The 17739-nt window shown below is 36.6% G+C and overlaps 1 protein-coding gene across 1 annotated transcript in view; it reads right to left on the bottom strand.

The window, feature by feature from the left end:
* CACNA2D3 (calcium voltage-gated channel auxiliary subunit alpha2delta 3) overlaps positions 1-17739 on the bottom strand; it is a 463311-nt gene that overhangs the window by 280984 nt on the left and 164588 nt on the right. Inside the window, exon 5 of the mRNA XM_059823195.1 lies at positions 5643-5805. Within this exon, the coding sequence (XP_059679178.1) occupies positions 5643-5805 (163 nt within the window). The remainder of the gene's footprint in view (positions 1-5642; positions 5806-17739) is intronic.

Genomic DNA, 17739 nt, shown 5'->3' with positions numbered 1-17739 from the left:
TCAACATCTGCAAGATCAGATTTGAGTGTTCTGAAGCCTTCTTTTATCATCTCCTTGCGTACATAAATCCATTATAGAATCCTACTTTTTCCCAGTGGCAATCCTACTGCCAGCAACCATGTTCTCCATGGATGGTTGCCAGAAAGTCTAGCCCACATTCCAACTGCCTACTTTTTACTTACATGTCACATTCCTAGGTTCTTCTAAATATACTACTAGCACCTCAGAAAGTAATAAAGCATATGTTGAAACTATGTAAACTTTAAATCATTAATAATTTTTCATTATTATTAATCTTCCACAATAGCTGTTTAAAATATACCAATTGATATGTAGAAAGGTATACCTGAGTATCTTTGGTAGGTATACCTATGGAAGTATATATCCAAGATACTTCTGAGACAGTAGTGTGTCCCAAATCACTTACTTTCTAAAATAATAGGAGAAAGATAAAAAATAAGACATATGACAGCTCAACTTTGGTGCTGATATATAACCCATGTAAATAAACTTTATTCAAAAAACAACAGCAGCTGAATTAGACAGTACCTTATACACACTTGTTCTCATACCCAGACTTCTGCCTTGGTACTGCATTGTCCAAACTGGATTCAGATTGATTCTGTACTTTCCAAAACTGAACTTTCCTTCTAATATGAAAAAAGTAACTTTCTTCCTCCTTTCCTTTTTCATCTATGAATATACCTATATAATTAATTCACTAAGAACCCTTTTCCTTACTTTCTGTCAGAAATCTGTACACAGTTGATAACTGCCAGTTACTAAATTTATGAATGGAAGAAAGCTACCACTTGCTAAGACAGTTATCACAGAAATTCTTACTAAATCTTAATTATTTATTAATTGTTTAAAAGGATACTGCCTTGCAAATCCTGTGGCTATAGGCAATGAATATACTTTATACCTAAAGATAAGAAACAGAATGCACCAACAGATTTAGAATCCCGATGTGTGCTTCAATATTTCAAAAGCAAAACATTATCATAAGCAGTCATTTTCAGGAGAAATTAAGGAGGCCAATTCAATCAGAATGCTTTGCAGTTTAAATGGACCGCCAGCCTTGCTGTAAAACAGCCTAGAGCTGAAAGAGGTCTCTTTGTATTGACAGACAGATAAGCACACTTATCTGTAAAGCACAATCATCCCACTTTTTTTTTCTGAATTCCTTCAGTATATGAGCATTATTGGAATGTCAAAATAATGTTTTCTGAGCCCCATAGGCTTTCTGTTCCAAAGATCAGTAACTTTTCTTTTCTTTAACATTAATTGATGTGCACTGTAAGATATGGAGAAACCGGGAGATGAGGGTGTGCAGAAGAGGGTCATGAAAAGCATAAGAGCACATCAATAACCAGACCGGCTCCTTATATTTTACAATGATGATCAAGCGTACTGTAAATGCAAAACTGTGATTCTTTATTAAATTCACTAATTTACTGTTCCTTCTGCATCTGTAGTAGGTGCATGCAATCTGTACTCAAAGATGGCACTAGAGTTACATGTATGCTTACAAATTAGGTTGGCAGCCTTTTTTATTGGCTCTCATTTTCCTTTTCAAAATGTGCCATATTAAATTTTAGTATCACAGAATCATAGAATGGTTTCAATTGGGAGGGACCTTAAAGATCATCTAGCTCCAACACCCCTGCCATGGGCAGGGACACCTTCCACTAGACCAGGTTGCTCAAAGCCCTGTCCAACCTGGCCTTGAACACTTCCAGGGTTGGGGCATCCACAGCTTCTTTGGGCAACCTGTTCCAGTGCCTCACCACCCTCAGGGTGAAGAATTTCTTCCTAATGTCTAATCTAAATCGACCCTCTTTCAGTGTAAAGCCATTACCCCTTGTCCTATCACTACATGCCCTTGTAAAAAGTCCCTCTCCACCTTCCTTGTAGGTCCCCTTTAAGTACTGAAAAGCCACAATAAGGTCTCCTCGGAGCCTTCTCTTCTCCAGGCTGAACAACCCCAACTCTCTCAGCCGGTCCTCATAGGAGAGGTGCTCCAGCCCTCTGATCATCTTTGTGGCCCTCCTCTGGGCTCGCTCCAACATGTCCATGTCCTTCTTATGTTGGGGGCCCCAGAGCTGGACGCAGTACTCCAGGTGGGGTCTCAGAGAGGAGTAGAGAGGGAGAATCACCTCCCTCAACCTGCTGGTCACACTTCTTTTGATGCAGCCCAGGATATGGTTGGCTTTCTGGGCTGCAAATGCACATTGCCAGGTCATGTTGAGCTTCTCATGAACCAACACCTCCAAGTCCTTCTCCTCAAGCCTGCTCTCAATCCATTCTTTGCCCAGACTGTATTTGTGCTTGGGATTGCCCCAATCCATGTGCAGGACATTGCACTTGGCCTTGTTGAACTTCATAAGGTTTGCATGGGCCCACCTCTCAAGCCTGTCAGGTCCCTCTGGATGGCACCCCTTCCCTCCAGCGTGTCAACTGCACCACACAGCTTGGTGTCGTCGGCAAACTTGCTGAGGGTGCACTCGATCCCACTGTCCATGTCACCGACAAAGATGTTAAACAGCACCGGTCCCAATACAGACCCCTGAGGAACACCACTTATCACTGGTCTCCACTTGGACATCAAGCTGTTGACTGCAACTCTTGGAGTGCGACCATCCAGCCAATTCCTTATCCACCGAGTGGTCCATCCATCAAATCCATGTCTCTCCAATTTAGAGACAAGGATGTCATGCAGGACAGTGTCAAATACTTTGCACACATCCAGGTATCATAGTTTTGGTATTTCAGCTTTCTTTATTTCATCACAAGTGTCATGAAATTTGCTTTTGCTTTTTATTTTCTGATTCTAAACTTGATGTTTTCCTTAGAATGGGAATTGTTTAGTCCTGTTGTTACCATCAATATTTTAAGCTTTTCTATGCAGAGGCTGAAAGAGCCAGAAGATATATAAAGAATAGCAATGATTTATGTCCCATGATTTTTAAGCCAGTCTCGGTTAGAGCGTAGTTAGGGACTGCGAACATTCACTTTAGCAATTCTACAACTGGGAGGGATCACTATAATCATGCAAGCTGACCAGGCCAAAGATTTTCCCCAAATTAATTCTAGACTATGTATTATTTCAAAAACAAACAAAAAAGGAATCTGGTCTTGATTAAGGGCTTGGTGGGATGGACATAGGATGACACCTTTCTAATAGACCACTAACCATCTTAATTAAAAAAAAAAAAAAAGGGGGGCGCACAAAAAAAAGACCCAAAACCACCACAAACAACCCCCCATGCCTTAACTGAACCCACATTTGTGCAATTTGCAAAATAATGGAACCCAATTTCAGCCATTGTATCTTTTTAAACCTTTGGCAACCAGATTATAGAGCCCAGTATTAGTAATTAACTGGAGATCAACTAATTAATCCTTTAATCACCTCTTGAATAAGCTAAATGGACTAAGCTCTTGGAGTCTTTCAGTCTAAGGCACATCTTTCAACCCTTTGATGAGTCCTGTGACTCTCCTCCAAACCCATTGCAAATTATCTCTACAACTAAAAAAACCCAAAATGAAGGAAAAACCTTAGAACTAGCTTACAAATAAAAAGTTCATTTTTCTATGCTGACTTGAGAGACCTATGTTTAAATATTCAATGATCACACTTGTCTGTTTTCAACTGTGAGTTTGGGCTGTGGTTTTGCCTAGTAATTCAATAAAATAAAACATAACCTGGAAACGAACAACAGGCATTTTCTAGAGAAATGGTGTTGTGCAGACACTTGGCTGTAAACTTATCAATATCTACTGGCTGTACCCTCAGGTTAGGATTTAATTAACTTGTTATGACCCCTCCGCATTACAGAACTGAAGAAATGGACAACAAAAAACACTATAAGTATACAGGCCTCCTCTTGACGAGAGTAACATTTCCAGACACTGTCAGTCTCCAAGCTGAGAATATCATGTCCATGTATAAGGAAAATGTCAGCAACAAACCAGATTTCAGCAGTTGGAATACATTTAAATGATAAAAAAAATGTTTTTCTGCAGCTGTATAAAGTGATGCTTTTTGCTGGTTTGAATTAGACAAAGTGGAAACAGGAATCATCGCAGAGCTCTATCTTCCCCATCTCTACAGGCAATCCCTGTATTAGAGGCCTAAACAAGATACAAGCCCTTTGACTTTAGCCTTTAACTGTAATTAATCAGCATATAAAAAATGTATTCTATCCATAGCAGTACTACGTATCATGTAACTGAAGGTCCTTTAGTTTTACTGCTCTCACTAACTAACTACTGAGGTTAGTTTGCTTCTCCAGAAAAACATGACTGCCTGACCTCTATACCCCTTTGCAACAATACTTTTTTTTTTCCTCCTTAGCAATTCTGGAATGGCTTAATTTATAGACAGGCTCAGTTGAATAAATATTAGCACTTGCACAAAAAAATAAAATGGTTTGGTAGCTTTAGAAGCTCTAAGCATTTTCAAAATCTTTTCAAAATATCCCGTATTAATCATTTCACAACCTTTCAAATACTCTCGAGGAAGCTTTGTTATTTTGTAATCCCTAATTTAAGACATTACTGTATGATTTTTGGCTTCTCAAGATTCTCAAGTCTGAATCATAACTTCGAAGAGAAGCTGTCATATCAATTGCTTCTCTTACCAGCCCAACCTATCTGAATTAATTTTCCTTCCATTTGTGACTACACAATAACCTTGCATGAATTACCACAATTGCTAGCCTGGAATATATTACGAGGAAAGCATTTAATGTATTTTTAGCTGTCTTTTAGCATAGTTAAAACAAGGAAGAGGAACCAGATAATAAGATTAGGCAGCTCTCTACAGACCAATAACAAATACACTGTAGACATTGTTTGGAAACTTTGGCACTTTCCTTCTTAATTTTTCTTTTATTACTGGCTTGAGAAAAATAAATAGATGGGTGCTGCTTAAGCACAATAAAATTACAAAATTCTGCTGTATGATCAAAGGGAAGTGGCAAAAGGAAAATGAGTGTGTACCTGAGTTCAGTTTGCATTCCCAATTTTTAGACTTAAGTCCATCCTAATATCTAATGTAGCTATTTGTTAGTGCTATGTGCTATCTAGCACCTATGACAAGTGGTCAGGGGAGTAGAAATTTTAATGTAGTTTATTCTTCCTAAATATTATCTGAAAACTCACAGCAGCTGTGTACACAGTCATATACAGCTAGAATTATTCCCAGAAGCCTGAGAGCATAAATATAATAAAATATTCCCCTCCCATCTACCCTGTATTTTTCAAAGACACATCTAGCTCCCAGCAAAGACAGAATGTAACATGTGACAATGAAAGATCTGTTCAACTGATTTGGAGATTCCAGAAAATAATTCATAAGAATAAACATATTCTGCATATTCTATGGCAGAATTCATGCAAATCTAATATGCAAGTCTAATATGCAAATTATTGGCCATATTACATTGCTAAATTGCCACAGAACAAAAGATATTACAAAACTGTCATATTTTAAACATGCTTCTGCTGAACTTTCAGTTTAATTGCAAACTGGAAAACATATACAATATATAGTTAATCAACAGCTTTATTTTAAAAGCAAAGAAGATCCTATGTTCGGCCAGTGGAATGACGAAATAAAACAGCTTTTTTCTTACCCTTATTGTACATATTGGTTGGTACTTGGACATCACTCAAACTGATGTTCACAGGCAAGTTATTGAAGTGGTCATTTGGCACTAGAATGAACTCCTTCCCCAGCTCCAGATAGTTTCCTTCTTCATCTCGTTCATTTATGAGCACAGCATTGAAGTATTCATACTGCAACAGAAACCCACATTCAGTATTCAGAATTCACATTCATTCTATCCATCAATTGATTAACATTTACATGTATCTCCATCTAGAATAGAAGAACAGGATATTTTTATCATCTCTCAGACTCCCTCTATGCTCCTAGTACAGGTACATTTCTGAAACCAGATTTGTCAATACATCTCAAGAAAACCCCATATTACCTCAGACCTCTGGCTGCCCCGAAAATGGTAAGGGCAGCCCAACAAACACCCTGAACGTAAACAACGTATGCACTATTTTTAATACAAAGCTCTCTAGATTTAAATAATTCCCTAGATAATTATTTAATGACAATCTCTCTGTTTAGCTTATCTCCCTCAGTTCAAGAACTGCTATCAGTGCTGAACTTAGGCCTTGACAAACTAAAAGTGTTTTTACTTCACAGGATTATTAACTACAGCTGTTGTTGCTTACCCAATGCGTACTGACTGACATTTCCTAAAGAAAAATATTTGCTTTATGCTGAATTTTACAAGTGCACATCATAGTAGGTTTTGTAAAATTATACATACTTCAATAAGGACATATAAACTTAGCATTGACTTATTTTGAACAAGAAGTTATTATCTGCCTGTTACAGATTCCTGAAGAGCATTTGGCCTATTTTGTACAGAACTATAAGCAGATAAGCAAAAGCAATTTAGATAAAATTATTGATTTCTTTATGACCTAGTTTAACCAGAAATTCTATCAAGCTTTGAAGGCAACAGTGAAGACTACTTTTTAACCTCTTAAATAACCTTAACCCTCAGCAACAGTTTGCGATGTGTTTCTTTACTGAAAGAGACCAAAGTTTCACGTCTTTGAAGAATCTCATTAATTTAAATATGAGTTTCTGCCCTAACTATCCATTTAAGAGTAAATCAAAATAAATAATATTTAGACATAAATCTATACATTCATAGATCATATATATCTATATGACCTGTACAAGGATAAACGTACATTTACAAAGCTAAAACAGACCAGCAAGTACAAAAACTTAAAAAGCTTTTCAAAAGCACTTTCTCAGGGTGATATGCAACTCATTCTACTAAAGAAGAATTAGTTAAAATCTTAGAATCTATACACTTCCATAAAAAGGCTTGATAATTTAACCAGTATCTTAAATCGAGGCTTACTTGGAAAGCAACTTTCATATCCTGCTCTTTAAGTTTTTCAAACTGGCCAACCTGTAGTTTTGATTTTAGATGAAAGTAGAATAGAAAAGAAGTCACCATATATTGGCTAGATTTTGAGGACTTTCTGTGTATGACAGAAATATTTGGACAAACCTCAGTGTTCCACATACCATTAATCAAATAGAACAAAGACTGAGACACATCAGTATTTGAAAAATCAATTTAATGGAAATTAATCTGACATGATTAAACATTTGACCTTAAAGTTATTTTACTTCAATTGGTTTATACTGCGATAAATTGAATAATCTGCTACATACATCTCATGAATATATACAACTATTGAATCCTAAAGTTCTGGGGGGCGGGAAACTACAGCAGTCTTTTTTTTTTTCCTCCAGGAGCCACAGGTAAAGAAAAAAGTAGAGATATAATTTGTCTAAAGCTGTAGTTTCATTAATTAATTAATTCCAAAAGTTATCAGAATTATCTAATACCCCCACAGATGCTACTCTTCTCTATACCGTTTGGGGGATTGTCACTGCTATAGATTTGATTCTTTTCATACCAAAACCAAAAGGATGAAGAAATGTGATCATCTCCAACACCAGTTCTCATTCGATTTGGGAGAAACCTTCTCCATCTCTGCTTATTATCCAGGTTTATCACAGATCATTAACTGCACTGCATGCCTGCTGCCCACATGTGACAGCAGCTTTTTCCGTTTACCCTTTCTGCAAAAGCCAGAGACAGTTGGCAGAAGACTTGAAAGCCCGACTTGTATTTCCCATCTTAGCAAGAAATAGAATATTCCTTCCAACATTAATCCATGCACCATGCACTAATGACTGTTGTAAAATGCAATTCTACTCCAATTCCAAGCAAGAAAGAAGTAAGCCGTGTAGCTTTTCCATGATATATTAGATAGTATCTCAGTCTGGAAGAAAGGCTGATATTCCGTCCCCTGGGAGCACAGTGATAAATAAAATCATAAATTTCATGCTTCTTTCCTGCCAACCACCTCTCTCTTCACGCCGCCTGGACAGCTCAGTTCCAGTAGGGTGAGGATAATTTTTTCATCTTGTTTCCAAACCACTTGTTTTCTTGCCCTTAAAAGACATAGTTTTCTTTTCCTTGTTTGCTGTTGAACATGACATCACCTCCACAACTGCTGGAGCTACAGATAAGCCATTGTGTTGCTTTCATGAGGCTTCTTGGCTTTGTAAGTCTTATCAGGATTGTCACAGAGAAATCAAAGGGGTTTTGTTTTTTTGTTTCCTTACTAAAGACCACCATCAAAAGCATTCACAACACCTAGACTTAGTGGTTTCAAGAATGTAAATTTACCTTGCCCATGGGTTTTATAATACCTCAGAAATGGTAGGAAAAATGGACACATTTCAAATAAGAATGTCAGAATGTACATGGAAATCACATCTAAAAGAATATTATTCACTTTCATTCAGTGGGTTATTTCCTTTTCCAAAGGAGTTAATTAGTAGACATCCTCCTTCATCATGTTCTATAAGTGGCAAGGCTAGCCAAGTATTAAAATCTGCTATATTCTAAATAAATGAAACCACTCATTTCACAATTAAGGGTATTTAGGACTGATTGTTTCTTTGGTTGATTTGGTATTCACTGATTTATTGGTCTGAATCTGTATTTTCTCTTTTCAATTCTACAAGTGTATACACTATAATATGATTTATGTGGGGTTTTTTAAAAGCAAATTGTAGCATAAAATGGTCCTTACGGTATTACAGATAATTAATAATTTCCTGGGGTTTTTTCCATTTGATTTAGGGGGGGATTGGGTTTGGTTTGTTGGGGTTTTTTTGCAAGTGAGAAGCCTACAAAAATAACATATTTATGACAGCCCTGCAAGTTCTAAGGATTAAACATCAGGTAATATACACAGCTCAGAAATACCACTGAAAAAGATCAACATTTAAGCAGAGCTGTTACACAGTGGCTTCTCTTGGGCACTTTCCTTCCAAGGAAATTGAGTGTGACAGCTGAAAGGCGATAGAAGGAAAATTAAAAATAAAAATTGGAGAAAAACATATTGAAGTAAATTCATCTGGCACTCTGACACTGCATTCAAGATAATGCCCAAGGGAAAGAGGATAAGGTCCTGTTTGCTGACAACACAAATACTCTACCTGGTAAGCTCCTAGAGAAAATGACTTCAATTTAATCTTGTCAATGGAGGTCAATATTCGATGTAACCTTAACAAGGGTAGTTCTGAGTGTGCACAATATAACATACCAAAAAGTTATTAGTCAAATAAAATAATTATCCAGGTTGGAAGCATAGCCAGGCTCTACCGTGACTTGGCCAATGGGTGAGTTTACACTAACCTTACATATAGACTTGGCCAGTGAGCAATGAACTGGAGAAAACGCATCCAAAAGAAATCTCATTCATGTAATCTATTATCTGCATCTCAAAATCTAAACATGAACTTTTAGACTTTCGTACATTTAAATTTGCTTAAGTAAACATATTGGGGTTTTTGTTTTTACATTCCTTAGCATCTGCATCATTCTGAATGTTTGATCAACCATTTCGAAAGCCCCCATTGTACTGTAATGAAGACAACTTAGAACAAGGCCATAAAAATTGGGGACAAATAGGAATCTCAGCTTTCATGGGATACTAATATTTTATCCTTGTGAAGAAAGCCTTCCCAATGCAAGCCAATATAAACTGATCAGTAGTGCTCAATAGAACAAGCACTGGACCATTCTGCCTCAGCAAGGAGCTAACCACATTTGAGACATCCCAAAGAATCATATTGCTAATAGTCTGCAGAACCCTGGGCTGCTCTGACATACTGGTATAATCATAGCAGACAGAGACTTATGGGGCTGTTAGGAGATTGATCACAAAATTGTTTTACACATTCATTCAGGCTGACTAGCAAAGGCAAGCTTTGTTTTAAAATACCGTAAGATAGCCTCAGCCACAATACAGAAGTGTGTGCCGCATGATGTCTTAGGATGGCTGCCACAGACATATGTTAATGATGATAAAAATTAACTCATTCAAAAGGTATTGTAGGAGAACTGTGTGGAAGTGCAAGGTTTGTGGCATGCAATGAGATCCACAGGGGTAGCTTGCAGGGGAGAACTGATCTGCAAGGCAAGAAGGGAACTTTGAAGCTATCTGTTCCAGTTTAGCCACTTCTTTTGGCATGATGTCTCAACTGAACAAGCACCTTGATTACAATGGATACTTTACTGAGCAACATCAGTAATTTAGAAACAATACTGAAAAGTATTGCACGTCTTGTGTAATTGCAGTATTGTACAAACTGTGGTAGATGAGTGACATTCTCTATTTCCATTTACATTTATCTCATTGTAAGCAGATATCTTGTGATGCTTAAATTATTTATCAAGTATTTGTTAACATTGTAAACAGCATATTTAAATATAAATATTTACTGCTTAATTTAAAAGATACATTCTAATGCAAATTGCCTTTGCAACTTAGAGAGTATTTGGCACATAGGAGTAAACATGTATCAGTTGGTTTCATAGTATTTTAAAATGAAGTATTTTGTTTTAATGGTATGAAACAATGCAAGCCACAATTTTAGTTTGATTTTTTTTTATAGTACAGAAATTATTTTTACCAAAACAACATAAAAGAAGTCCCATTCGCAGAGCTATGAGGACTAGGAAGGTGTAACAACACAACTGGGAATGATTTGCGTTAGTGGGTCAGCATTATAGCAGTATTGGGGTTACACTGATAATTTTTAACTATGCAAGAATCATTTTCACAGTGTTCCTGCAACCATACAGCTCTTCTAAAGACAAAGCTGGACATCTCTAGAAGACAGTGAATCAAGGAAAATTTATGGCATTTGCATTGACCCTTAAAATGCTAGAGCATCAAAGAGAAAATGCAAAAAGTAGTAGATAATATGGAAAATCAAGAGGAAAATTAAACCTGGCATTAAATAGCACAGACAGCTAGAAATTAACAATAATTTGAATAACTACAACAGTTTCCGCAAAATAGCTATTGCCATTGGTGAGTTTAAAAAGAAAAAAAAGAAAGAGGAAAAGTTTCTTTTCTCAAGACTCTGACAAGCAGGATACATCTCTGAGAGGGCAGAAATGTTCATGATATGTAAAAAAAACAAAATGAGAGAAGTTATCCACTCTGAGGGAGGCTTTTCCTACTACAAAATACATTGACAACAGTCTCTACTCTGGAAGTCATGTATTAATGAAAAGGTAAATGTTGAATGCGTATCAGTTTCTAAGGCTCAAAAAAGTCTCTTCTGACTCTTGTCCAGTAAGGAGAATTTATGTTTTGAAGCATATGATTAAAGCTCTTTTATTCAAGAACTTAGTCTGATGTTTAGTGAGCAAGTATAAAAGGTCATAAAAGCAAACTGCCTCATTCAATACAAACTGTTCTGAATTTTAAAAAGCTTTTAAATTTGAGAAAACTGGCATCTCTTGTTGTAAGATATGATCTTTATTATTTCTGATTATTCTCTGAAAGTTCTTACTTGCTCCTCTGTAGGAACTTCCAATGCTCCCCCCCCCCCCCCCCGCCTTTTTTCATGTCTTTATTCAACAGCAAGGCTCAGAAAACATCTGGGATTTGAAATGTTGTGATCAGTCCCCTCTCTAATTATGGAAGTAGTACAGAAATGTTACTTGTATCCTTGCAAAACCAACTGATCTGTTTTATACACAATCAGATTAAGATCACCTTTCCCTGGGCTATTCATTCCCTCCCAATGTGATCACCCTATTAAAATTGTCTTAAAATAGGATAAATAAAGAATAATTTATTATACTCTGAAATCAATTATACTAGCATGTAAATTGATAACACATCAAGGTCTCAGAGGTCTTGTAAGGATTAACTAATTCACTGAAAGTGGCAAGTAGTAAGTAATTATGAGGGCTGTTTTAAATCATTCACTAAAGTTAAAAAGAGTCACCTTAGGTTACAAGTTTCGGATTAAGCATCCTTTTCCTTTACACATAAGTAACTTCGAAAATATCTATTTTTACATACAAAAGCTCTCAAGATTCTTTTCTTTGTCATGAGGCTGAACAAAAACTCTTTGGTCACTCTTAAATTTAGTAAACACAACAAGGAAGGAGAAAAGGCTTCCATAATGGGCTTCCAGTTTGACATTTCATTTCAGACACCTGTATGACAAGCCTTACTGGAGATCTAATGTTTTTGCTGGGTATAGAAATGTAAGTGTGTTCATTTTCATACACATAAAAACCTCCAGGGAATACTTTCTGCTAAAGAGCAAAACAAATCCCTACTCTGGTGGCACCGTAATTTCTCCCTTCTCTCAATGGACATGTGTTAAAAAGATACCAGTTATACTGACGAGTAAGTTCAGAGCCAGTTATCATGCTCCTCCAGAGCTGGAGTAAACCATGGAGACAATTTACTGAAAATTTCTAGAGCAACTTTAATCAAGAATTTCATGACTTAAGTGGATCGTCTTGTAACCAGAATACAATAATGGTAGAGTCAGTGCGTTTGTGAAGGTTGAGCATTTCAAAAACCACATAAATACCACAAATACCAGAAAGCCTACATCCCAGTCAATGAGCTTACACTCTAATACTGTGAAACAATAAAAAGGCAAAAATCTCCAACTTGAAAAATCTACCAGTATAGTAGTGTGGCCCTTTGATAAGGCTTATCATCTCTTATATTGCTGAGTAAGCACGACAGGAATACTTCTGGGGCCAGGGCAGCCCCTTCTCAGCCACACCCGACATGCTCCCTCCTGCACTTCCACTCAAGGCAAAGCTCCCTTGGCTCTGCGCTTCTGCTGAGAACGCATCTTCACATATTGCTCCGGATGGACACAGTAGAGAACTCTACGCTTAATGCTTCCAATTCAGAAATATACTAATAAAAGAGGCTCATTTTTCTTGCTAATAAACAGAGGTCTGTTGGGCTTTATTTAAACCACACTTTGGAAGAAGCAGCAATTAGCCTAAAACTTTTCACTCCAAAAGGACAAGCTCTGTGCAAGAGCAAAGAAAACAAGGGAAGACTGATAAGCACTTCTGAACACTTGAGGATGTTAAAACATTTTTGAACACATTTGTATCAAGCTTGCCATTACTTCCACGCTACAGTAGTGGTGATCCTTTTCAGACTAGGAAAATCGAGATACGACATTACACAGTAAGCCTTGACTAGATTAATATTATATTCGAAGTATTAAAAACCCTCACTATGCTTCATTTTATTTTTAGAGTAGAAGTAGTATCCAACTGATGTGGGTGTGGCCAAAACACAGATGCAAAATACTTATAGCAAAACACATGCCAACAGGTTGTCAGGATGCCTGAGGTTAAGATGTACAAACACATACTGGAGAAGGCTTTCAGGTACTCTTCTCTTTTAAAGTCTAAAGACAGAAATAGAAATGCAGTTTGATACATAACAGAAATAGCACCTTGGTTTTAAAATATCTGTTTTGTTTTGGTTTTTAACACCTATTTAAAAAAGGAGGGGGGGATCATTCTTTTTCAGCAGCTGGGAAAAGAAGCAAAAACCAAGTGTGTGTGATTTTTACTGGATTAACTACTGACTTCTACTGGCCATGCTCTGGGCATAAGGTTAGGCATATTTTAAACTTGAACAGTATTGTGAAGGTACTTGTCACATTTAAAAGGTGCATGAAGTGCAATTTAAAATTTGACTGTGAGGGTAAATACAACACTTCTGAAAAAAGTTGTGTGTCTCAAGCCAACAATCAATGGATTTCTTCCCTCTAAAGTCCACAACTCAAATATTCCCAAAGCCAGTTTTATGGGGCTGACCTTTATAAACAAATTATATCATTTGTGTATCTTTATAGATGCAAAAAACCTGCAAGACTTTGCCTCATATTTAATACCCTTTTCATTACTAGCGAAAACCACAGGACTCCTTCATTTCTCTTTAAACCCGGGTAGATCATACCAAGCTAGCAAACAGGAAGATCAACAACTTCTATAAAACAATTCTGTAAAAGAATATTCTTTAAAAGAAAATAGCAAAATTACAGACTTGCTTCAAAATCAATGCAGTAATATTTTCTAAAGTTTTCCACCTTACCAGAAGGTAAGCAATGAATGGTGTTCAATGTTGAACATTAAAACAACTTTCCATACAGTTTAATATGTGCTATAGAAAAACAAACTATTTCACAAACCGATAAGCTGAAAAGTTTCAAAGTGAAATCGGTGTAGTTCCATGCATGTTCAGCTCATCTGACACATTCAGGTTGATGACAATCTCAAGGCTGCTTCTAATTATCAGTGGAGACATATCTGACTTCTTTGTGCCTTTTTACAATCATATGCCCTAAGTGCCTCATTCCTACTTACAAGCAGGAAGAAACAATATTTCTCAAGCTCTGCATCTTCTCTGTCTCCCATGAGAAGCAACTTTAACCCAGACTCTTCAGAGTCTAAGCATGCATATAATGCTGCTCTGTACTCAGCAAGACCTATACTGTCTCCTCAACAAGATATGCTCAGGGATAGTAAACAACCTATACGTAGTGTTTTGCTAGGTTAGGGTTTAATAATTATCCCTAATAAATCAGAAAGTAACAGACAGTTCATCTCCAGCAGTCAACAACATTGGAAGACTAACTGTGGCTCTGAATGATGAATTAAACATGTACTTTACCAGATATTTTTTTTTCATACCAACGGGGGATAATGAAAATAATTAAATACTGAGGAACTAGAACAGAACAAAATTTCATGGTGCTCGCTGCAGTATAAGGTTTGTTTTGTTACTCCCAACCACCCACCATATGCATAGGAGGTTAAATTAATATTATTGACTACACAAAGAAAAACAAAAGAACACGTGCAACATTAGTGAATTTATTTGGGAGTAAAGTGAGAGATGAGATGTTGAGCAACTGAATGTATACAAATCCTCTTCAAATGATTAATGGTTCTCTCATGCAATATAGAAATTTGGTCAGCTAAGCCCACAGTTGCAATAACAAGACCACGATGATGAGTTAATTTAATAAAAGAAACACATGTCTCCAGAGTCATACAGTTCTGGGGAGAAAAAAAAAAAAAGGAAAAAGGACAACAGCATCTATTTTATTCATAAAAATAAAGTGTTTAAAAAAAAAATCTCACAAAGAAAAAAAATAGGTCATAGGAATAATTATTCTACAAGGGGGGGGGGGGGAAGAAAACCCCTAAACTTAAGAGGATATTTTGCAAACTGTAGTTATGTGCTAATATATTGGAGAATTCTCACTTTCAAGTTACACTATGCTGTAGATCATGCAAAGAACAGCATGCCTTCTGATGGGATTATTGCTGAAATGCAATTATCACTTCTCTGATTCTTTACAGTGCTGCTTTGCATTGATTGTATGAATAAAGTTCAAAAAATAGACAAAGAAAATACTTCTACCTGTCATACTCTAAGCCTTTTCTTGACTTCATTCAACAAGCATAAGTCCTAGATATAGAAACTCAGAATCCGCATAAACCAGCTGAGGCAGATTTGCCTCAAATATTAGTTTATATTTGGCCTGGGAGCTAGCCTGGGGGGCAGAGGGTGAGGGTGGAAAGAGAGGCAGGTTAAGAACTTGCATATTGCAAAATATCTACATGGGTAAGGAACACCTGCACACTATTCCCTTCCTGAACTTGTGCGAATAAGTGAGTGGTACAGTCCAAGAGTTAAGATTATGGAATATAAAAATGGTCTCTATGTTTTCAACTGCTAACCATTTTTCACATCAAGCAAGGACAGGCTAACAATGATAAATATAACAGCAGCAATAAAGGAATACGTTATATAAACTGAACTTGTCAGAGCAACATCATGAAACTATCTGGAGTCTGTACAATTATTGCTTCACTATATTAAAGTCTCAGATACTCATGGAAAAATTTACTAGTATGCTTACTGAGCTGTAGACTGTGTTGCTATTGTACTCCTACGCATAACTTCAGAGTTATGGTCAAACCATAGCATAGTATAAAGCTCTGTGATAGCAACTGAAGAAACTATTTAGATTTTCAGAAACATTACCATTTTCCATGTTCCAGCTGTAATTTTTGTGGCATTTTTATCTATTCTGAACTAAAACAGATAAACACTTTTAAAAAACATGAGTAGGCAAATCTAGGCAACCAAAGACATAAAATTCTAGTTTGAAACCCATCTGGGTGATGCGATAACTGGTAGTTTTATGAATCATCTACCCCACAGTCCAGCCTGCTTCCCGGTCATGTTTACAAACGTTAGAAGTGCAGGCTAAAGAGGTAGGAGAGATAATATCTTCCAAAGACTGAAGAATCCAAGAAACATTCCTAGGAAGTGCCTTGCTTGAAGCATCTGCTGAGAATTGAGGAAGTCACCAGGGGACAATGGCAGTCTAGACTGGGTACACTGTGTCTATCTATTTCCCTCAGCTCAGCAGGAAAGATCACACACGTAGAGGCCTCTCACCCATCTAAACAAATTAAAAACCATTTTGCAGATCTCTTTAGTTACTCTCTCTAAACATCCTAATTTCCTATTTCACTGCTCCCTTCCTGTCTCTGGTAAAGAATAAATTGAAAACAACAAGACATGAGAGGGAATACAGTATCATTCAGTCACAAATGAGTCTGAAATGCTCATCGAGTAAAAAACATGAAGAACCCTTCATTCCTACCAGATGTTTATCTAAGATTCTATTTCTTTTGTTACCAGAACATCATATGAAGAATGACATTTTTAAGGACACACACAGGGGTTTTTTTTCTTAATTGTTACTATCTTCTTAATGGAATATATGATACACAGATATATAAATTCCCCTTCACGTGTCTACATTGAAGGAGAAGAGCTGAGTGTAAAAAGATTATATAAGTTGTCAATTATCATTTGCAGGAAAATCCTGCATTGCCTTTAACCATTGTAGAAAAAAAGATCAGTGCAAATATAATGTACTCCTTTATAGAAAAGGTTTATCGGTTTGAATGTGTTGGCTCTGAGCTTATTGCCACAGCTAAAACAATATTCATAAAAATATAATCATACTTAATGTTTTTAAATGGTTATTTTAATGGATAATTACTATATTTAATGTATCATATACCCGTGCCTGCTTCATTTCAAGTCTGTGACAAAAATGACATGCAGTGCCAATAGCCTTCCCTGAAAAATACAGGTCATAAGCCATCTAACCACTGCAATTCGATGTTGTCTTGAACACAAGGTTTAACCAACAGGAGAAAGTATTTGAAATAATGAAAAATTTGTGAGGCTGACCCAGAGGTTATTAATTCAGGCTTTCCAGATGTAAGTTTACCACACAGGTGACTTACTATATGTAGATTCCAAGGGAGAAATTACACTAGATATTGTTACACTAGCCTTATACTGCCAGAAAAAGATCCTCCCTCCTAAACAAGGTGCCATGAAAGCACTTCATTAAGCAACCAACGTGTCATTAACTATTTCGTTGAAATAATGTATAGAGTGGCTAGACCACACAGGGATCTGAATAATACATACAACATATCATGAAGAAACCCTGAAATGTAATATGCATCTCAGCCATTTACTGATCTGTAGTTTAAACAAACATAGAGACCTAAACCAGGCTTATGAACTTTAGTGACAAAAAAATATTTTCAAAGACAGAAGGGCTTATGCTAATAAATACCAGTCAAAATGCCTAATGTAACACACATCATCTTAAAACAGAAATGCGCCATGGATAATTCCTCAGCAGACATT

The sequence above is a fragment of the Gavia stellata genome, chromosome 12 (assembly GCF_030936135.1).
Source record: "Gavia stellata isolate bGavSte3 chromosome 12, bGavSte3.hap2, whole genome shotgun sequence".
Classification (NCBI taxonomy): Eukaryota; Metazoa; Chordata; class Aves; order Gaviiformes; family Gaviidae; genus Gavia; species Gavia stellata.
Note: the sequence above shows the minus strand (reverse complement) of the source record. Positions and strands in the feature narration are given on the sequence as shown.